The following is a 23337-nucleotide window of genomic DNA, read 5'->3' on the forward strand; positions in this document are numbered from 1 at the left end:
GTTTTGATCTGAAAATGTTCAAAAAACAAACTGCTGTTTGCATTGGTCAGCGCCCTGTGTTCATGTAATGCGCTAGTTTCACCACTAGATGGCGACAATGACACGTCCCCGCCGCTTCGCTGCGCCTCCAGGATCAAAGAGCCTCGAGGAAACGACACAACCATTTAAAAGGTTTATTACTACCATACACAAACTGTACAACACAGCGCATATCATTTTATTATGAAATAGTAAAAGTAATTGGAAGTTTCAATTTACAAACTACCTTAACTGAAAAAAAAGCATTACATATTATTTCAAAAGAAAATACAGTACAATTTTCATAGTATTCTAATATTGTTCCACAAAAAAAGCATGTCACATTACAAAACATCAAATACTAACAGGGGGGGAAAAAAATTATAAATATAATTCACAAAACTTCCTGAGCAAACAATGTGTGGTGTTTAGGAATTAAGAAATTATGAAGGATTGTTGGGTTTTACGAGATATTGAGTTTTAAACAATTGAAATTCTTAAAAATATGGTGAAATTGATATTATTTATGTTCTGGCTCCCTCAACTGTTTTCCTTAAAATATCCTAGGCTACATTTTTTTATTATTATTATTATTTTTGTCTATTTGCAGAAATGACAAATGTATTGCTCAGATGTTTGTATTTAGCAGTTGGATTAACTTTGTGTGAAAGTAAAAACAGTCAAAAACAATCAACTAATATATATATTGTTTTTTTTAGTGTTTTTGTTTTCAACTGTCGAAACTGAACTGGGTTCCGTGAAGATACAATACTCAAGACATGAGAGTATTCAAATGAAACATCGTGTTGAATATTAAGGCTTATTTTAGGCAAATTTAAGATCAAACAGAAATGTTTAATTAAGTGTATTTTGAATCTCTGAGTTTGCGGCTACTAAAACAACAGTTTTCCAACAGTCATCAGGAATGCATCCTCCTATGAAAATAACGGAACTTTAGAATAAATTAGACACCGTTCACATAATACTGTCCTACCACAAAACATAGTACTTGTATATTTTTATGGAGTCATATACATTTAGGCACATACTATATGCACAACGTGTGTGCACAGAAGGCAGTTTATTATCTATACATTTAAAAAAAAGAAAAGAAAGACATCTTGACAAAGTGAATTAGTGATTTTTTTGTTGCGCTCTTCTTTGTAATGCAAAGCAGAATGGGACAGCGTTCAAGCGCAGTGTCACCTCCTGCTTCTTTCATTGGACGAGTAGAAAAAAGTTACAGTACATTTGCATTGCCTTTTTTTATTTTATCTCACCTATTATACATTCAATTTCCAATGAAGAAGGCAAGAGCAATGCTTAAAAATATGGTGTAATTTTGGTACGTTTTTGCTATGAAAAGGAGCTCCAACTTATGATCAAACGATAAAAGTAAAACAAAAATTCAACACTAGATGGCAAAAGTCTGTCGCAGAACTGGAATGTGCTTCTCTGTCATTCACAATCTGCAGAAAAGTCGAATAGATTTCTCAAACTTTAAGCATTTACAATCGAAGAAATAAATAAAAGCAGGAAATAAATAGAACAAATACAGTAATAAATAGCAATATTATAGGAATGACATGAACACATACAGATTCAAATCAAGCAAACAATACAAAGTAATCAAGTGCAAGAAGAAGGGGTTAAAAATCTCACCAGGGGTAAACATATCAAGAAAATGCAGAAACAGTAAAAGCATTACAAATTCCAGCTGGTAGTTTTTTTCTTAGTGCAGTGTTTGTGCCGGGAAACGCCACGCGTGTTTCCAAAAAGCCTCGTCTTACACAAACAGCCTAGCCAGCACTCCTCAGTGAAACACAGCTATCTAGTGCCATTATACCAAGTCAAAGAAAGCCCTCGGTAACTCTGCAGCTTAAACATGGATGCCCTTAATAGCCTGTTTGATATTATCCAAGAGGACCTTGCACTCTGGAGAGTATTCATGCTCCGAGTTGTTGTACATATCAGTTAATGTGTTCACATAGGCTTCAAAATTATGCTCGCTGATGGGTCCCTGCAAACAAAAACATGTTGACCATTAGCGACAACAGCACAGCAGACGCGACAATTTCAAGGAAATGAGGTTTCTTTCAGGACAGATTTGACATAATGGGCTGCGGTGTGGTTTGCGGTCAAGTCTTACTGTACCATTTGAGGCAGCTGAATGTCTGTCAGGCTGTTGATGAGCGCTTGGCTGAGGCGGGCCAGCTCCTTCAGGAGGCTGTCGTTGTGCTGTTCGATCATCCTGTTTTCCTCCTCGATTGTCTTCAGGTTACATTCCATCGAGGAGATCTGCTTTCAGGTACAAAACGGGAGGCGTCAACTCGGGCAGCTCCAGGTTTTTTTTAGGCCAAACTCACAGGAGTAGATACTTACCTGGGTTTGCAGCTGCATCATGTCTGCCTCTATTTTCATGTTGGAATTGTTCAGCTCTTTGATTTCATGATCCAAGTGGGAAATGTCGTCTTTGTTTTCAATACCTGCGTTAAAGAGGACTTCCGTGAGTGTTTTTTTCTCATTTTCCTTCCTGGCATTTCAGCGTCCGAGTCTCTTACCACTGCTGGCCTTCAGCTTGATAGTCATCTCCTCCTCTGTGTGCTTCTTCTTTATGCTCTGTGCGTTCAGTGGGCAACCGGACAAGCTAGTGGAGCGGGTCATAAAAGACAGATTTAGAAACCTCAAAAACATTGAACCTCAGCAGACATTTTTGGAGTCAAGCTGCCGTGGTGGGATGGCAAAGCAACATGTCGACCGGCAGTATTGTTCAAAGATAAAATGGAGCACAGATGACCTCACCTTCTGTGAGTGGCAAACACATTATTGGCGTGTCCGAGGCCATTGCAGCCAGGCAAGGGACAATGGGGCAGTTCCTGTTTATTGGTCTTCCAGGCAAAGGGCAGGCCGTTGATGGACGACTCCTTCTGTCTTTTGGCAGCGAGCGGACAACTGCCTGCACTGCGGTGGGATGTGTATTTTCCCGAAATGTGGCCCTGTCCGTCACATCCAATTACTGGACATCTACCAGGGAGTCAGACAAAGAGTTGCAGGCGTTGGAAAAGCTGCATGCGCCACGGAAAAATTCAGCCAGGTTGCATTTAGCTCATCAGCACAGACATTCCTACTACAAATGGTCTCTTTCAGCAACTAGACCGGAAGATTTGTCGACCATTATCTTGATTAATCCATCCAAATGATGATTAGAAACCAAGTCGCCAAAACTATACATGAAATAATCACATTAACTATAAGTTACTAATCCTCTCAGACTCTGTTGGGTGCGCATGCCTGGAGGTGGGTGATATTTGTGCCTGAAAAACATCAGCACAACTCGTGCTGAATATCATTAAGAGTTTGTCAGTTACATTTTCAGGCCCTTTTATTTTCCTGCAGGTCAGTAATGGAGTGACATGAATTACAGATAATTGTCATGTTTCCCCTCATGCGAAAGAATGTAATTTGGAGGTGGCTAACCCATTCCCTTATTGATAAAGGTGAAAGGTCGCCTGAGATGATACAAATGGCACACATGCTGCAGAGTGCTGCTGCCGCCGCCGCCGCTGCAAAAAGCCTGTTTCAGCATTTTGTTTCTCGACAGCACAGCAGCACTTAGAGGACAAAACAACAGCAGTGCCATTACTTGCATCTACCACAGGTAGGTAGCTTGATGCAAGGCACCCAGACAATGGAGGCGTACCATATGGCCCGCTATTTACAATAATCTCGGGACATTTGCTACCCTCCCCCTTTTCTGCCCCTTTCTCTCTTCATGTGCATGAGATCTACTCCTGTCTAATTCCTAAGCTCGTGGCCTTGCATTAGTAATTAAAAAGAAAAAATCAGGGTCCAGATGTATAAGCAAACAAGGGCTCGTATGTCTGACTTTGGATTTTAAACTGCAAATCAATTACATTATTCTATTTTTTTTTTCTCCAATAACACTTTCACCGGTTAATACGAATGAGTGCGATGCCATGGGCCGTCCAGCGTTTTTCTTAATATTCTATAATTATAAAGAAAGCACTCAGCGAAGGGTGATAAGCCAGATATTCCATTCAGAAAATAGGAGCAACACAAAACCCCCCCTGGAAAAAAATCCAAACCAAAACATGATGCTAATCCCTCAGAAAATAATTCGCTAATGTCAGGACAAGAGAAGAATTATTTTCTTTGTTTCACTTAATGGCCTCCAGGTACGATGCACAGCAGCATGGTGCAGTTTCACTATGCTTTATTGTTTAGTTTTTTATCAAAATAGAAACATGAGGGCAGAAAGCTCTTACTTAAGCTCCTGCTCGTCTTTGTCGTCCTTGTTTGGTGTGAGCTTCAAACCTCCTTTCCTGGCACGTGGACACCCCGACAAGCTGATTTCAGACAAAAGAAAGAGGGAAATCTATTGACAGAGCTCACTAACACCTCTCCGAGTGAGCATGCATAAAACAATTTATCAAAGTTAGTCTCAAACTGCATCAGACAGGAGGGGTGGGAAAAAGCAAGAAATCCAAAAGTGCAGCGTGTTTGTGGTAAAAAGTGAGATTTTCACCATCTGTTTGAACGCTGTGCATCTGACAAATGTATTTCATGCTCGGCTGTGATGATTTCTCTCCCGTTACCTTCTGTGTGAAGCATAGTTCCCAGTCACATGTCCAGATCCATCACAACCAGGTGTTGGGCACCTGCAGGTTCAGAGACACAGACACCAGGTGCTTTTTACAGCAAAAGACTGCAGCAGATTCATGCTAATACGCAGAAAAGTAGTAAAAAGGAGCACAAAAAATAAAAAGAATCCTGTTAAATATGTAGAAATCTTGCATAATGTCTTGTAGGAAGGAAAACAAGGAACACAAGGGAGGGGGAAAGGAGAGAAACAAGACAAAACCGACTTGTTTTATGTGGAAAAATCATGCAGCAACAGCAACAACAGCTTTCCGAACACATACTTCAGTTCCTGAGAGTTCGCTGCCATCAGTGATTTGAGTGTTTTGTCAGCCAGGGGACATCCAGACACACTAGAGAGGATAAAGAGCTAAGAGTCATTTTAATTCACTCTTTGATCACAGCCGAATAAAATAATCTGAATACAATGTCTCAACACGTATTTACACACAAGTGTTTGAAACGTCTGTTTTTCCCACATGAAAAAGCTTTTTTATGTCACTGCGTTTAAGAATAAAAGAAAAAATAGTTGTCACGGGCCATTAAAAAAAAAAAAAAATCCACACGCTGCAAAAAAAAAGACTAGTTTCAAGTGCAACAGGGAGCATAATTAAACAATAAGCACTGTTTTCCTTGTCTGCACCTCTTCTAGCTGGTGCTAATGAGGACGTAATTAATTACTGCACCTCCGATGTGATGCATAATTCCCCGTCACGTGGCCACTGCCGTCACAGCCTGGGGTTGGACAGCTGCATGGGGACACAGAGCATTTAATGCACAGGTTACTCCACTTCCCTCACACTCTTTGCCATGAACTAAGTCTTTGTTCTACTCTGAGAACGGGTTTAATAATCAGGAGTTAGTACAGCGAGAAGTTTAGTAGGAACTGGTGGTGCAGCGTTTGGCTGAACGGGATCTGTGAGCGTCTCTGAGCGTGAGGCTGTGCCGCAGGAACTACAGGACCCCACTGTTCTGGTGAGGAGACCTGGCAGAGCATGCACTCTAACTAGAAGAGTTAAGCTTTTACAGGACATACAGGGAGAAAACTCACTTTCCGATACAATTCTTCTCCACATGAACCTGCAGACATACCAGTTACAACCATATGCAACACAGTCAGCTTCATTTGTGTGTTTCTGACCCACTTAAATCAATCTTTCTTGCGCTTTGAGGTTTGAGGTTGCACTTTTTTTTTTTTCGGTTGTTTTTTTTGATACTGACCATCTGCCAAGTTAAAAAGGGAAGATCAGCTTACACTTGACTGAATGAAGATGCAGTGAGATGCCTCACATGCTCAAACCCACGTACCTCAAAAGCTCTTTCTTTGAATCTCGTAATAGGAGCTTGGCTTTGGGGCTTAACATGCTGCTGTCTCCTAGATAGTGCTGGTCCTCCAAGGAGATCTGCTCATAGTCGTCCTGTGGAGAAAGACAAAAACAGGGCTTTGGCTCTCCTAAAGGCCAAAAGTCACTCTCCTGTGACCTAAAACTGAATAATTAATGTAATCCCAGAGTAATACTCTTAGGGGACTTGAGGGGGTTAAAGTGCAAGAAAAAAAGATTATGCGTAAGGATCCTCAAGTCACGCTTTTAAAGTGATGCATAATCCACAAGGTGTTTGTGCTGTGCAGCCATCCAAATACAGCTTTAACAGCTGGTTCCACAAACAAGATTGAAACTTAAAAGCAGGCTGATGTGAAAACTCCGCAAGCATCAGTAAAACGTAAAAAAAACAAAAAAAGTTTGGAGTCTGAGTCAGGTTTGCACACAAGACAAGAATTTGCGGAAATTGTCCAAATAAGAGTCAGTTTGCTCCTAAAACTTTCTCTAAAGAGAAAAATCTAGATTTATTTTTTCAAAAATACAAATGTATTTAAAAAAAGAGTAAAATAAAACTGAAAAATAACTTGTTTAATTTTATGTTAAACAATGGAAAAATGCCTAAAGCTAACAAAAATGAAAAAACAAGCTAAATCTTACAATTTATGGTTTACTTTCTTGTTTGAATACCTTTTTACACTTGATATAAGTCAAAACAAACTAAAGATTGAACAACTTTGTTAAAACATAAAATCTTGAAAACATCTTATTTTAAGTGATATTTCTGATAAATTGTGAATTTCTTGTCTTATTTTAATTGGTCTAAAATTAAGGATATTTGGACTGTTGTAGCTCCTAAAATTTAATATTTTTGGGGGTAAAGTAAAAGCATGTGTGTACATAAATAAAAAGCAAAAACAGAATCTTGAGTAAATAAAAAGACCCACGTATTAATAAAAAATGTCTTATTTTCTGTCTTACAAGGAAAATAATCTTCTTAAGACGGCAAAATAACCTTAGTTGAAGACAAACTAATCTTGGTTAAGTAGAATTTTTTTCTGGAAATAAGAATTATTTTCTCACCCCATTGGCAGATTTTTCCTTTTTTTTATTTTTATTTTTTTGACTAATTTTTATAGGGCCTGATTGTACAGTGCATACCTACGTTAAAGATCTATTACTTTTCTGACAATATACATTTATTTTAATGCATAACTTTCTAAGTATTAGAGTAATACACCCTAATATGAGTGTCTCTAGCTAATTTCAAGAGGAAATGTTAAATCAAAAGAGCAGAACTTTACAAATTCTACTGGGTCTGTTGGCAGATATTTTCACTTTTAATTAAAAAAAGTGTTTTAGTTAATATTTTTTGACTTTTTAATGAGAGGATCATTTTTTCAAGTGCTGTTTAGAACCTCATAACATATAGAAGTTCAAAAATGTCACTTTTTTTTAAACTGCTCAGAAGTTTTTAACAATAAAAATATTTCTAATAGAATTTTTATTGTCATAAAACGAGCTCCCATGTACTAATTGTTATTATTTCTTACAATATTAGGATGTCTATTTTTTGTAAACTCCCCTTACTTGAATATTTGGTTACCTCTTTGTCCTGTAAAATGTGAGCTTTGCTAAAATGGACGGGGAGGGAGCTTTCCCAGCTGTCTCTCTCACACAGTGGCTGGTAGAAGGCGGGGCCGATGAGGACGCTCCCGCCTTTGGCCACGGCGGACTCAGGAGGAGACAGGGGGGCTTCTGGGGGCGTCCTGCTCTGGGCCTTTCCGTTCTCCTTGCACCTTTTCATACTCAAATCCAAGGTGCCGTTTTCGTCCACCTCTATGGCCATGTCCTGAGGACCAAGATGTCAGACAGAGAACAGCGGCGCTTCAGAACCAGGTGTAAACAAAAACATGCTAAAACCTGGATAAAAATAGAAGGCGTCGCCTAATTACACAGACAGGAATGTAAATGAGACAGTAAGAAAGCTCATTAATACGGCAGCGCCGATACGGGAGACTTGAACCCGACAACGTTCCTCTGTAAACATGAAAAGTGACTTGAAACGCAAACAGTGTTTTTAAATAATGCAAACGGAGGTTATCTCACACCAGACAAGGTACTAAACTAAGCCAGCGTTAATTCTGCTGAACACACACACACACACACAAATAATAATCACTTGTGTGTAGTTTTGCAGTGACAGCTGTGTCCTCTGTTTTCTAGGACACACAACCAAGATGGCAGCTGGGGGTTGGGGGGGGGGGGTTGCTGGTTTTAGGTCATCATTATTATTACAAAAATTAAAAAAGCTTAATGTGGCATAAGTTTCCCTGCTGACAGATGTGTTTGTTGTTTTTCTATTGTGCCGAAACGCAGCAACTTGATGACTTAGGCCTGTGCTGGGGTATTAAAAGTTCTGCTCAAATCACATTTGGGACTAAATATTCTACATGTGTCATTTATGCCTTTTTTTTTTTAGGGATTTGTTCAGATCAAAGCACCAACTCGAAGAGTTTGTTTTTTAAATAAATGAATGAATCAGCCAAGAATACAATCAAAGTGCACGAAAAACGCCTGCTTTCATGCTTCACACGACATTTTTCTGTCGCAGATTCAGTGGAACGTACTTGGTATTCATGCGAGTTAAAAAATCCCCAAGATGTAACACTCTAAATATGGTCCGCTTTTCAGACGCGAAAGCTGTTCTTCATTTTGTACGTCTATCCAAGACAACTAAAGCTGTAAACGAGAACAGATGATTAACTTGCTAACACTGTTTTATTCATTCAGTGGGCCGGTACCTGGTACAGGGCCACATTCTCGGCTCAACAAGCTGGGAGACAAGGATCTGTGTTGAGTAGGTGTGGAAACCTTGAATCATCTACAGTACAGTGTGCGCGTATGTAACACACAGAATGTGATCAATATTAATCATGAAGTTAGTTGAGAGGAAAGTCACAATATTAAACAATGTTGGCGAAAATGGCTGCGAGACGGTTTTGGATCCGAATCCGGCGTTCCTGTGAAGATTTGGGATTTTGTGTGAATTGAACTTCTGATATGTTAACTCCTTTAGCTGATTGGCTTAATCCTCAAGGATGCTTTTAAGGACGATCTGGTGTAGACACGCAGCCTATCCTGGATCATATAACTAAGCAAAATATCCTCCGCCATCTGCAGCGGGCAAGATGCATTTTCAGAACAGCAGTTCAAGGTTTTTACACGCCAGCTGATGTCAAAACAAAATACAGTGTTTTCCAAAAAAAAAAGTAATGCGTTTAAATGAAAAATGTGGTTTATTTTCTTATTTTCTGATGTAAGCATACAAGTTTTCAACTCGACTCCTCAATTTGCCAAATCTTTTGATGTCTCTTTTAGACAAAAAAGAGGGAAAATGACCACATTAAATCCTTCTCTGAGTGGGCTAATTTGATCACCTTTGTTGTGGTTGCCAGAGGCTGGCCGGCGACAGCCTCCACATTCTTCCGGTAGCGAGTGGAGAGGTTAAGGATGGCGGCTGTTGCGGCTGTGGCCTGCGGATCGTCCTCTTTCTTGAATGGACTCAGCGGGCTGTGCTGACCAGATGCAGGCAGGCGGCCACCTGGAGCACCAAGAAAGCCAGGATACTGTTGAGGTGCTAAAATACAAGCAATTAGTGCACCATTTAGTTAGTGGGATGCCAGGTGTTCAAACCCAAACACAGAAGTGGACAGAAAACACTTTTCATGCTCAGATTTGGGATCAGCGACACAAAGAGTTCCTTAGAATCTGATTTGCATCAGAATCAGAATGAATGAAACTTACAGTCGGGGTAAAGGGGCATTTCCTGTTCAGGGTTGGTCCCGAGGAGGGGCTGTTTGCCAAAGACCTGCGCATCAAAGCTGGCGTAATCAAAACGGATCCTGCTGTACTTGTCCAGATCTTTTGTGAGGCTGGTTTGTAAGGTGGCTACAGGATGAGAGAGTCTGTAGTTGAGCTGGTTCATTTCAAACTTCTTTATCAAACCGATGGCCCTGAAAAAAACGACAGACAATAGAAATGTTTGGGGGGAAAAAACATCATAGAGTCCTCTGAAAATTCCATTTCAAATCTAGATTTTGTGCTTAAGCATTGGGGGATGCCAACGCGTTTGGACAGAGAGTCTGGGATGTGATGTGTGTTGTAGATCCACAGCCAGGTTGCCAGACTAATTAATATAGTGGAAGTGGGCAGTCTGCCCAAGATAGATCCACAGGGAACAAAGAGTTCTGCTCTTTTATCATCTCTAATCGAGATGAACTCACAGGGCCGGCAACCGTTGCTTGTGTCTGTTTGGAAAGCCTGCGTGGGCTCAGGAAATGGAAATCCTGGACCCTCATCTTTTGCTGAACTCTCAGCTGGAGCTGGAGTCCACAGATGAGCCGAAGTGGAAAAATGTGGAGTTGAGTCTGGAGTTTGTACCTGGGTGAGCGGTCGGGGGTTTGCCTGCACTTCAGGCTCTCCTCCTGAGGTCTGGAGACTTTCACTGCAGCAGCGATGGGGCAGCCTGAGAGACTGGTTGGGGAGCACATCCATCAGATCATTTCATCTCAGTAAAGCTTAAAAAGAGTGCATTACTGCGGCGGATCTCTGTCACGTACCTCCGATGGGTGCTGCGGTTGCTGTTGACGTGGCCCCTCCCTGTGCACCCCGGCGTGGGGCACTTGAGGACGTTTTCATGCATGGCCAGAACTGACAAAATATAAAAAAAATATATATATAACCTTAGCAAACAAAACAATTAAAAACCCACTCTGATCAAAGCGACTGTGCCCTTTTTGGCCAAAATTTTAAAACCTGGCATATTTTCGGACATAGCTTCTGCAGAGCAGCAGGAAACTGCAACTACATAAAATCTTGCTAAGTAATTTTGTCTAGTCTCTAGTTTAAATCTCTTATTAAACTTAATTTAAAGCAAAACTAACTTACAAGAAACTTTTCAGTGAATGTAATGTAATGTTATTTTAAAACCATAAACCTTGAATAAATCTTGTTGCCTCTTTTAAACTTAAAACATCAAATTTTAAGCAAAAGTTCTAACGAACCGGTTGGTTATACTTTATATAATGATATCAAAGTTTATCTGTGAATGGGGAGTGGACTTATTTCAAGAAAAAAACTAGCTTTGGTTTGACTCATAGTAGAAGTGTGTTTAACAACAGGAAGTCATTTTTAAGACACATTTACATCAAAAAGTTAATAATGGTTCAGAAAAGAAGATAGATGGACTGTTTTACCACTTAGAATATGATTTATTTATTTGATATGGCAAATTTAAAGATATCCAATTATTTTTTAAGCAATAAACACAGATTTTAGGATATAACATTTCCAACTACTAGAGCAATATGCCTAAATATGAGTATTTGTAGCTACTTTCAAGATTTTGTTTTGTCTTTAAAAGGCATAAATTCTACTCGCTCCATTGGCAGATTTTTTCTCTTAAAAGGATGAAAAGAATAGTTTGAAGTTTTTTACTTTTTAACTTGTTTTGAAAAAGAACATTTTTTCAGTGTAGTTCATTTGAAATTCTCCTGATTTGTGGCGGGAGCTAATGGCACGGAGCAACCCCGCCCCCCTTCCCCTCCCCAAGGCAAAAGGCAAAAGCCATTTGCTCATCAATTTGCATAAAGAAATACTTAAAAATGCCATTTTAAGCTTTACGTATGTCTTCCATCTTCAAAAAGAATTTATAAAAAACACAATTTTCATCACAGTGGGTCTATATCCACAGAATCATAAGCCCCTAGCACACCTATATGTATAAACAGGGAAATAAAACACATATTTTCAGGCTTTCATTTCAGATTAAAATAACTAGTATGTTTCAGTGTGTTCCTAGAAGATCCCAGAAAGACAGGAAAAGAGAAAAAGCTATTTTTTTCCCCGCAGTAATGTGGCTGAAATGTAAATAGCTTAGTGCACCGCCGGACAAAAACAAGGCGGATGATTATATTCTTCAAAAACAAATGCGTTGTTAAAGGTCCGCTCTGCATCCTTAGAAACTTCTTCCCCACACACATCCTCCAATTAGTTTGTTGGAGTTGTCTATTTATTTTTGAATACTGCATTTTCAAGCCCTTTGATTTGCAAATACTGCCTCCAGTCTAAGAGCATATGCTTTTTTGAAAAAGTTAATTACTTTTTCTGTTCCTTTTGTAACATTGGTGTTTAATGTTGAGCGTTTTTTGAGTTACATTGAAATGACTTAACAATCGGCAATGTGTGTGTGTGTGTGTGTGGGGGGGGGGGGGGGAGTCAGTATTCAAACATTACAACACATTACGGAAAAAAGAGAAAAAAAAGGGGTGGGGGGGAGAAAAATCCTTTAAGTTTATTTGAAAAGTTTCCCGCACATCTTTTATTTGAACCAGGCGTGCCTTTCTTGTCTTTGGGGTAACTAAGAGGATTTCAACTACTGTGGCTGATTGTAAATTGTAAAAAAAAAAAAAAAAAACTGGTGGGTTTTTTTCTGCGTTTGTGTGGAAATAATCCACAGTGCTGCTTCTGTGACTCACTCTCTGGGGGGACTCGGACTTTGTGAGGACACCCAGACAGGCTCCTGTGATGTGGGTACAGGCCCGTCACGTGACCGGTGCCGTCGCAGCCAGGAGTTGGACACTTTACATCCTTTTTATCTGTGCGGGGGGAATCTGCAAACACAGCAACAAAGGGTTTTTTACTGCCAATGCAACCTTTTTTCTGTCTTTAAATGTGAAAATGAAGCAGACACGAAAGCTTTTTGTCTTAAATGTATATCAGATTGAAATATCATGCAAAGCCAGACACTTTTTTTTTTTTTATCCACACAACATGCATCTATTAATCTGTCATTTTAGTTAAGGCTGCAGTTTAACATTCACTTCTTAATGCCCATCCATCGAAAGATTACATCTAGGATTACACATTTAGCTGCAGTCATTTGAAGAATCAGAGGGAAACATGAGAGGTACTTTGGGGGGATTTAAGACTTATGGTCATGGTTAAATATCCAGTTTATTCCTATCAAAATCCAATATTCTGAGTAGCACCAATTCCATCAGAAAATGTTGTTCTTCTTTATTTTAGTCTGTTTATTTATTACTTTACTTGTTGCCAAAATGTTTTTAGGCCTTAAGAGGATTTCCACCCTGCGATTCCCCCGCCCCCCCGCATATGTTTCTTTTATTCCTCTCAGCATTTTTTATTTATTTATTTTTGTTCATTTTGGACTCAATCTCCCAAATCACAAGAAGTCTGTTTCCTGTGCGCTGCACGCAGGGGCTGCTTTTGTCATTTCCATAACAACCTGGTGATACCTTTTCCTCCATTGTAGCTGAGTCTGCAGTCCATGTCCATCATCCTGTGCGTCCTCCTCTCGCTGGTCATCTGCTCCATGAGGAAACGGTCCATCTCTCTGTAGGCGTGGTGCAGGACCTGCCTCTGCTCCGTCTGCAGGGCGATGGCCTGCTCCAGAAGGCTCAGGTTCACACTCCCGCGACTCATATCAAGGCCTCTCTCTCGGAGGCCCAGGGCCCAGCTGTCTAGCCGGGGAGGCCTCTCCGCCTCAGCCTCCCCCTCGCTGTCCTCCTCTGCAGAAAGCAGCTTGTATCTCAAGGCTTCAGCCTGGAAGTTGCTCACTCTGCCGATTGATCCTCTCAGCTCGGGGAGAAGCTCCTGCCTCAGGTGGTCGCTCCTGCCGGAGAGGTCTTCAGAGGGGCTGTTGTCTTTGGCAGACAGGGACAGAGGCTCCCACTTGGCCATGTTTCTGTAGGGACTTTGCGGCGATGATGTGCCACTCATCCTGTCCAGATTTTGGTCCTCTTCGTCATTATTAAGATCATCCTCCTCCTCTGCCAATGCAGCCTCAGATGAGTCCACCTCACACTGTGGAGAGCCATTAGAAGTGACTTCAGACCAGCCGAGCGGGCTGCAGGACTTGGCTCCGGCACAGGGGTAGCCGCCGTCAGCCACGCCGTTGATCCTTTGAAAGTTTCCATCTGAAAAACGGCAAAAACACATTCTTAAAGCTTCGAACCTTGAACGTGATGCTCTTGACCCTTCAGTTTTAGCAACAAAAGAATGCCATGTCCCTGGTAATCTGTGAAATCCTTTTAAGGTTTTAAAAACTGTGTTACTTCTTTATGAGGAAAAGCATGTTTTCTATAAAACCAGGAGGATTTATAAGAAAACACGCTGCGAGGAAAATGACAACCAGGTTGCAAAATTTCCGGCTAAATCTAATGTGGAAAAACATATTTTTTTTACTTCAACATGAAACTTAGATGTGAGAAGCAGAATTGCTTTCCACTTTGTTGTCTCCAATCGAAGCAACACACCAAGACAGATTTAGAGCAAGATTATGAAAGGATTTACATGGCGGTGGACACAAAACATCATTTTCTTTATTACTTTGGTGTATTTTTGAAGTGCGGGCTGAGTAGCAACATGTTGTCAACCGACAAACCTTGATTTCAAAAACAAGCAATTGTTGTTTCTAGGAATGAGAACACAGAAAGTGAAGATGATTCCTGAAAACACAGATGGAAGAGAAGAGGAAAAAATAAAAACACAAACAAGGAGATATAAGACGGAAGTCTCTGCAACATGTTGCTGTGTGTTTGTGTGGCAGAAAACAGACGAACACTTCAGTCGCTGCCGGAATCGTATTTATCAGAGAGTTATCCTGGCAGCCAGGAGGACCAATAAAAGAAACGCTTAGTTAGTGAAAAATATCACAAATCATTGATGTGCAGTAAAATAGAGTTCTCTTAAATGACAGATTACTACATGCAAACAAAAGTTCATTAAGTCACAAAAAAGTGTTTGTTTTTGATGAAAGAATGCATTTAAAAAAATGTTTTACAGACATAAAATGTATATTGATGACAGTTTTAAGATCTAAATGTGCCAAATTTTCCCCTTAACAAAAAGTACTACACTACTTGAAGTTTATTTTATGAAGAATACTTGAGTATAGGTGTAGAAAGTTTACTGTAGACCAGGAAACTACCGCTGGAGATAAGAATATGTGCTTTAAGCTCATTCTAATAACAAACAGCTCTGACATTATATTAACCCTTTAATCATCTTTTTATTTGTCAAATCTGCCGTGATTAAAAAAAAAAAGTTCATTTTACTCTGATGGAATCACCTTACTTTACAAATCTAAAGATAAATGCTAAGAAAAACTATTGTTTGTTCAAAGGGTTAGCATTTTCTTAAAGCCCAAGAGCCTCTATGGAGGAATAAAAGAGCTACGCGTGGAACCTCAAGTTATGGACCCCTGCTATAAACCACATACATGTATTGTAGGAAGTATAGTAACTGAATACTACTTCAGACTAAATTGGAAGAATTCAAGTTTACAAGATAGTATATAATAAATAAGTATACTTGTATATTTAAATAGACTACTTTAGGGTAGTTGCTCCTACATGTAAAAATGACATCTTAGAATTTAAACAGATTATCTCTAAAATCCTTTATTTCTTGTAGTCATATTTAAGCTGCAAACAATTTTTTAAAATGTGTGGGCGTGACAGTATAATACTATTATACTGCATTTGTTTTTACTTTTATTCCCCATCTTATTTTGCTTAGTGCTCCTGATAATTGAATTTGCTCTGACCTCAGACTGTGTTTTAATGTAAATCCCGGCGCGCAGAAAGATGCCAGATGACTGTGAGAAGCCCGATGATCGGAGGCAAAGAGGGTTATGGTGATCCCTCAAAACGCTTCTGACTGAAACAACACTTTATTAAGACCACTGATCATATTAAGTCATGGTCAGTGATTAACAATGGAAAGCTATCATCTGGATTGATTCCACCAAATCTCTCTTGATCCATGAAAAACATTCAAACTTATGCTTTATTAAAGCTCTTTGCACTATGGAGATTTCAGTTTATTTTTTTTTAAACTTTTAGTAAGCCGAACTGGATTTCCATATCCATTTAAGTGGCCTGACATTAAAGTCCAAAGCAAAGTAGGATTGCACAGATTGAGAAGATAGACAGACAGGGATTGTGACAATCAGATCACAGTCACTCGGTAGGACGACGGGAATAGAGGCATTAGCGGAGAACTTACCAACGAGACCAAGGCAAAAACTTAATCCTTTACCAAAAGGGCTTTAACATCCCAGGCATTATACAGGAAACAAAACTACGATTTTGTGCATTAACAAGCAGAAGAGTTTGACGCGTCTGGCTTAATGTGCCTTTTGTCAATTCTCCCATCTGAAAGAAAAAAGTATTTAAAAAAAAAAAGCGTGTGTGTGTAAACGTTGAAATCAAAATTACAGCCAGTTCTGTGTGTTTACACTGATGAGGCAGGCGACACAGGTTTTTGTTTTTCATCCAGAAAGGACTCCCAGGCCTGACACAGCCATACATGCAGTCAGACAAGCACACACAGACACACAAGTGTGGTGAGAAAAAGGAAAGAGATGGAGGAGAAAAAACTTGGATCCCTCCGACGGTTTGTGTGTTGGAACAGGTGAACAGTTTGTACTCCAGAATAGCCATTACCAGCACTCTGCAGCAGGGCTGCAGTTGGCTAGAGTTAAACGCTCAACCAAACAAGCGGCTTATTTTTTTTTTTTCCTCTCTCCCTATTTTTTTTTGTTAAAATGCAGATATGACCGGCTTCCCACTAAATTAAAAAAAAAAAAAAAACTGACAGTCTTCGCTTCACTTTTCCAAGACGGGAAAAAAAAAATCTAACAACAGCAAAACATGTACAGAATATGTTCATCTGTAGTCCTTATTTGTTTAACACATTTTAGACTTTTTTGTATTTATATAAATCTGGCTGGATTTTATTTATTATTTTTTTGTTTTTTTGTTTTTTTGCAAAACAGCTCTGAGAATATCAGTTTTTACTCAGGAAAAACACACAAAAGTCAACAAAAGATTAAAAAAACAAAAAACAAAAAACCTGGTGTTGCAAAGTGAATTACTCCAATAATTGTAATGTAATATGAACCCAGAAAACAAATAAATTCAATTTCCAATGAATCCACACAATTCAGTAAGCTACTATCCTGGTCCATTAAACTACACACGTGTACTATAATGAGCTGTAGACATTATGCCTAATTATGTATTAGACTGTGTTAGAGGGGCTAACAAAAGCTTTTGAAAGGGACAATTACGTTTGTTGCTTAGTTACATCGTTAAAAATATACCAAATCAGTGCAGATTATGGTGGGCGAGAATGCACATGTACGCCGCCGACTTTACTGGCAAAATGCACAAAATTTGGTCGATTAGGAAAAAAAAGAAACTTTTTTTTTTAATTATTAGTAAAGAAAAACAAACTTTTTTTAATTTTATTTTATTTTTAAAAAAAAAGCTCCACTGGAACAGAGACAGGGAAAACTAATTTGTTTTTCACAACAGGCATCTTCAATAACATGTCAAATAAAAGGGAGAAGGACGCTTAATATAAATGAAAGTGAACTGGTGAACGCCTCCATTCAGGTTGTCATTGTATGGCCTCAATGGGTTTGGACTGGCTATTGTAAAAGGACAGATGAGGGGGTCTGAAAGCTGGCCTCATCAAGAGGGGGTAAAGCCACGCCAAAAATATCATGGCAGATCAGCTGTCAAAACTTCAATTTGTGGACTGGGGGACACAACTAATACGGATCCAGCAGTGTAGTCTTTCACTTCCACTGCACAATGACTGCGGCTGCTGGCTGATGGCGGAGGGAGGGAAACAAGAATGCAACAGATGGGATTTTAAAATTCAGCGTCAATTGTTCATCAAAACAGACAAAACAACAGGACATCTGTTTACCTGCTGGAGTGTCAATGTTCCTCAGCTCTTCTTTGTCCTGTGGCGGTGCCAGGTCCTCGCTCTCCTCTTCACATGCCTCGCTGGGACTGTAGTGGCGGGGCTTCATCAGGAGGGACTTCCTCTTATTGACAGGAGCACCCTGCACCCCTTCCTGAGCGCTCCTCTTCCTCGCCATGGACGCATATGGGCTGGACAAAAAGCAAAGGGAGGTTAACTGAGACCTTGTGCTGCTCATTTGTAACGTCCAAAGATAGTGGGGGGGGAAAAAATATAAAAAAAAACTCTGTTTTTTAATGTGTTATGGAGCTAAAAGCCTCTTTCTGAATACAAGACCCAAATACCTCCTTTCAGGCGTGATGATAAAAGAGTCTTTTCACAATAAAAGCTCACCTGTGCGTCTCAGTGATGCACTCGGCCAACCCTTTGAAATAAGAAGAAGAAATAAAAGATGAAAAGTAGTGTTTGCATTATGGTGGCACAGCATCTGTCAACACAGCTCAGATCCACATCAGCTCACTACTTTTGAACTATTGCTGATGACATTTTACGACCTCCAGTCAATATTTGAGTTGCAGATAACGTTTTAGGGACGATAAACTTGGGTGGACACCAGCCTTTGAGCTTGGATTTTACAAGGATGGCGTCCGGGCACCATCATCAGCGCGGGGGGGGGGGACTCCATTGATTTGAAAAAAGGCTTCTCAATCACTCTGCACACTCTCCGGGAACGCGTGGCAGTTCGCATGAATCTCATTCACAAGTTCCGCCACCTCCCCCCCACCAGGCAGAACCAACGGTAACACATTTTTTTATGAATTTTTGTCCAGATGTGGCAACGGCTCCAGCGTGAGCGGGAAAGGCCTCAGAGGCCCTGAGCGCGTTCAGTTTAGAGGTTTTTCAGTCTCACGTTATATACACTCTTTAACTAATTTGAACCAGCGTTCAGCTTTTAATGAAGGTATTCCCCTCTGAATAATGAAACGGCAGTGCAGAGCTCTTCAGCGCGGTAAGATAATATGCACAGCTGGCAGTTATAAAGTTGGATTGTTGAACCGACACCCCTTAGCCCGTGGAGATGAAGTGAGCGTGGACGTATGTGCGCCAGACACAAGTGGACGGTCAAGTCTGAGCTCACCTGAGCCGCTGTGACACGTTTTCAAGGTTTGCTCCTCCCCCTCAGAATCCATCTGGAAGAAATACACATTTCAATGCCAATTTATTTTGAATTGAGAGAGGCTTTTAGTTTATTATTTTTTCACGTCGAGCCTGCAAAACCTATTCCTGTGAACGGGCTGCTAAAAAACACAGATAATATGCAAACACAGTGGAAGGGGAGAAAAAGTTTCAAAGGCGTGTAAAAACCTAATGACACAGAATAATGTCATTTAAGTACAGGCGGCGCCTGATAGTGAGTGTTTTGACAAAAATAGTGTCGAAAATCCGTCCACTCTCACTGGCTGTTGCTTGTGGATCTCAAATAAAACCTATTAAACATAATTATTCCAGGCTGATGGTGGCGTTTTGTGGTCACAGGCCAGTGAAATCTATGAGTCATAGGATATGCTGTTACTTTTCCCGGTAATGGGAAACATGACTCCTCTCTCTCGTTTGCTGTTGTGATTGAAGGCACTGACCTGTCATACATTTATAATAGGGGAGCAGGTGTGGCAGTGATGGACCTTAATTTCCTTTAATAAACCTTTTATGTGCCACACTCTTAATGCCACGCTGGGCCCTCAGAGGTCCTGCTCATAATAGGTTCATTACTTTTGATTACTGCAGCCTATTGAGACAAACAACTCCCAAACACTATAGATTACATTCTGCAAAAATGAACATGCCTTATTAGTTTGTAACACTTTTTCCACATCAGACATCATGCTGCAATGTTTTTGCGGGGAATTTGTTGGTCTTAAGGCAAAATGTTTTCATGCAGACTGAAAATATAACATGGACATTAATCAAAGTTCACATCATGTTATCAGTGAGGGAAAATATCACCACTGAGTCACTCTTGAGGTGACATTTTAGAAGTGTCACTCAAACGTATTTTTTAAACTGGTTTTGGTATCATTGGACATGTAACCGTGTTGTAGCATTTGCATTTTCACAAGATAATCTATCATGCAACCAAAAAAAAAACAGAATTTTGCAACTTTTTTTTTCAATTTCTCACTACATTATTTAAGTTTTTACCAAAATAACTCCTTGATTTCCTATAATCTGCCCGTCTGCTGCATCATAAACTCCTGCACTGAAGAATAAATTCATATTTTAATAACAAAAACTTTCTTACAGATCCGATAGAAAGCTTTTTATAGTATATTTGTAAAAAATAACAAAAAACAAAAGGTGCATTTGGAGTAGAGAACGCACCAAACCCGACGTGTTTGATGAAAATAACCGGTACATTGAAAAATGGTTTACATTCCTCAGCAACTGTCTCTCCTTCTGTGGCGACACATAAGGAGAAGCTGCGATTTGATTTAATTTGATGACAAATAACAATATAGAAAAAAAAAAACAGTTGTGAGAAATTTGTTTGAAGAGGAGAAGTCATTATTGCTTACAAACATCACACATATGTCCTTATATCTGTTAGTCTGGCATAAACCTGATTAAGATTTTTAGATTAGAAACATTAAAAACGGTGCGATTGTAATATCATACAGTATAAAATACATAAAGAGTTCCTTTATTTTTTATTTACTTTTTTTGCAAATATGCAGGTTTTTTTAATTTCTTATTTTATTTTTAATATTAGATCAAATCTGAGTGGATTCAAACTGGGATGATTAGGATTATTTTTAAGCATTTGCTTGCTTAAGGTAATATTTCAGATCTCTGGTGAGCATTTTTCTATGAATTTGACCCCTGTGTCTCTGACATTTCATTTATCTTCTTGTCATCTTCTGTGAGTCATTGGTCTCCTTTCATTCTTACATTAACAGTTTGGACTCACCTAGACCTCATAAATGAGGGCCCAAGTTTAATTAAGCGTAATAAAAAAAAACACAGAATGGGTCTTTTAATCGCATCTCTATGAAGTTTCTGTTAAAATATCTGTATCAGTGTCATCCAGATCATCTATTTTTGCAATAAAATCTTTACTCTTATTGTATGCACAACCAAATTATGACATTTTCAAGCTATAAGTAGCAAATAAAGCAAATAAATAGTCTTGCACAGTGACACTAATAGTCTCTATTGTCTTGTTTTTGCAAAAAAAATAAAAAAAATAAACATGTTTCCAGCAGTATTTGGTGTTGTTCAGTCAAACCCTAAGTTTGTGATCATTGTGATGAAAAAGTACTTCCAGCTCTAACAAAAGGCCACTTCAAAAGCTTTATTTGTCTTTTCTGACTGAATACATACCTCTGATTGCAGTTTTCTGAGCGTTCTGAAGGACAAGGTGCCAGATCCAAAGTGCTGCCCCCGGCTGATGCTTTCACTCTGGTTATCTCTCAGGAGGTGATGCTGTAATTCATCATCTGGAGGAGAAACAGACACAAACTTTCAACTCAGCCATCCAAACCAGTCAAACTTTGAACGCTTTTCTCCTCAGATATATATATATATATTTATATATATTGAGAGACATTTATTACACGGGGGTGGAAGCAGCGTATTAATATTTCACATGGAATAAGGAACATGATGCAAATTGATTGCTTGACACAGATCAAATTGCTTCCTTCTAATTAATACAAAATATCCAAGAGGGAAAACAAGGATGAACACAATGAGTACATTAAGCTTTTTCACTTCACAGATCTTATTATGGAATTGTTTATTTCTGCTACACACACATATAGATGTACACACTTCCTTAATTATGGCTCAGGGAACATTTCCACAGGAAAGGAAAAAAAAAAACACAAAACGAGGGGGGAAAAGGGGGTAACTTCGGGGGGGGGGGGGGGGCATTCAAACCCCTGTCATTAGCATATGAAAAAGACTTAGCCTGCTACTGTTTGAGCCGGTTTGTCATCTGCTGAATCATACTCTTACCTACCCATCAAACACACACATCGCGACATCAGCAGCACTCCTCAGAGGGCAGTTTTCACCGCGACTGGAGCTTTTTATTTTTTCTTCTTTTTCTCAGGGGTGGGGAGTGAGGTAGCAGCCTGATGCTGGAAGGGGGGGCGGCATGAGATTTTCTATGTGTTAATCTGGCTGCTAACTGTCCTTGAGCCCAGCCCATTCCCCCCTTAACCCCATCTGCCAGCATTCCCACCGCAGAGGAGAGAATGGGCTGGGACTGGGGACACAGAAAGAGGGACCTTCCTCGTCCAGCAATCATGAATAACCATCACCCTCAGAGATCCGGGCGCGGACAGAGGGGAGCAAACGTGTGCGAAAACACTCCACGCCACTGACATTACTCCAGCCGCACACTCGCATTTTGTGACGAGGGATGCTATTATTATTATTTTCATATAATGCCTTATTAATACAGTGCAGCTGCTGTGGATATTCATCGCTGACCTTGAGTCTTTGTGTCCCCCCCTTGTTCCCAGCTTATCCGTGCACTTGGGACGCTCTCATGTAATTAACACAGACATTATTGTGATGGAGTAAAAGAAAAAAAAAAAACTCTGTGCTGATACCTCATCTTTAAACCAATAAAGCAAAGCAGAGTAGCAAAGTAAGATTCTGGAGACCATAAAATTAATAACGTTATTTACATTTCCTTTAGATAGTGGGTACGGGCGAGATGATAGAAGCAAATGAGATTACGCAAAATAAGATTTCAAAATGTCAGTGCTGCACTCCCAACCGACCAACTGTTTTGATTAGATTACTCTTTAAATATAATTACCGTCTCGGGCTGCGCGTGGAAACAATGCATACATAAAAAGAAAAAGAAAAGCAGGAGCCGGTGCACGTATCAACCCATTCCCTTTTTTTTTCTCCACAAGTCTTTTTCTCTTAACCTTTCTTCAACAGTATCATTTTGAATTATAGGGAACGGATGGGTGCTCTGTGCAAGGTCACTGTCTGGTGTCTGCACCCCCCCCCCCCCCCCTTGTTTTTGTTTCCTCTTCCAGAAGCACACTGAGTGAAGGGTTAAAACTGGAATGGATTTAATTATGGAATGAATGGAATTATAATGCGCCTGCAGCAAGTTTTCCTCCTTATTTATTAAAGCAGCTGATGGGCCAGGTTTGATGAGCCACTTCTGGCATAATTGAGTCATCACACAAAGAGGGTTCCTCGCATTCAGAGGGGTTTTATCAGCAGCAAACAGACCTGATTACTGGCAATTACACTCTGATCTAGGGGAAGGAGGAAAAAAAAAAAAAGGGTAAATGCGCGGGGTAACTTTTGTGTTTATAGTTTACCCCGGGAATAATTTTCACATTAATTTTACATGCTAAGTGTTTTCTGTTTATGTGTAACAAAAAAGCAAACGGCAGCAGATAAGACCTTTTTTTTTTTTTTTTTTACTTTCATATTCCCTTGTAATGAAGGTCTAACTGATCCCAACCCCTGTTCACTCCACAGGAGCACAAACGTCTCAACGTTGTGA

General features: G+C 39.7%; 1 protein-coding gene across 5 annotated transcripts in view; it reads right to left on the bottom strand.

The window, feature by feature from the left end:
* Positions 1 to 159: 159 nt before the first annotated feature.
* The window catches only part of st18 (ST18, C2H2C-type zinc finger), a 40839-nt gene continuing 17661 nt past the window's right edge, over positions 160 to 23337 (bottom strand). For 3 of the 5 annotated variants that reach the window (XM_023965309.1, XM_023965312.1, XM_023965313.1), the window contains 21 exons: positions 21177 to 21292; positions 18937 to 18988; positions 18192 to 18222; positions 17802 to 17989; positions 13316 to 13996; positions 12536 to 12670; positions 10619 to 10709; positions 10440 to 10532; positions 9804 to 10012; positions 9437 to 9636; positions 7603 to 7848; positions 5986 to 6095; positions 5364 to 5426; positions 4962 to 5030; positions 4635 to 4697; positions 4305 to 4385; positions 2821 to 3042; positions 2580 to 2665; positions 2401 to 2504; positions 2173 to 2319; positions 160 to 2038 (listed from right to left, as the gene is read on the bottom strand). In XM_023965309.1, the coding sequence (XP_023821077.1) occupies positions 1898 to 2038; positions 2173 to 2319; positions 2401 to 2504; positions 2580 to 2665; positions 2821 to 3042; positions 4305 to 4385; positions 4635 to 4697; positions 4962 to 5030; positions 5364 to 5426; positions 5986 to 6095; positions 7603 to 7848; positions 9437 to 9636; positions 9804 to 10012; positions 10440 to 10532; positions 10619 to 10709; positions 12536 to 12670; positions 13316 to 13996; positions 17802 to 17989; positions 18192 to 18222; positions 18937 to 18988; positions 21177 to 21292 (3128 nt within the window). In that variant the 3' untranslated portion in view covers positions 160 to 1897. The remainder of the gene's footprint in view (positions 2039 to 2172; positions 2320 to 2400; positions 2505 to 2579; positions 2666 to 2820; positions 3043 to 4304; positions 4386 to 4634; positions 4698 to 4961; positions 5031 to 5363; positions 5427 to 5985; positions 6096 to 7602; positions 7849 to 9436; positions 9637 to 9803; positions 10013 to 10439; positions 10533 to 10618; positions 10710 to 12535; positions 12671 to 13315; positions 13997 to 17801; positions 17990 to 18191; positions 18223 to 18936; positions 18989 to 21176; positions 21293 to 23337) is intronic. The other 2 variants (XM_023965310.1, XM_023965311.1) reach the window with 2 other exon arrangements.

This window comes from Oryzias latipes, chromosome 17 (assembly GCF_002234675.1).
Source record: "Oryzias latipes chromosome 17, ASM223467v1".
Lineage (NCBI taxonomy): Eukaryota > Metazoa > Chordata > Actinopteri > Beloniformes > Adrianichthyidae > Oryzias > Oryzias latipes.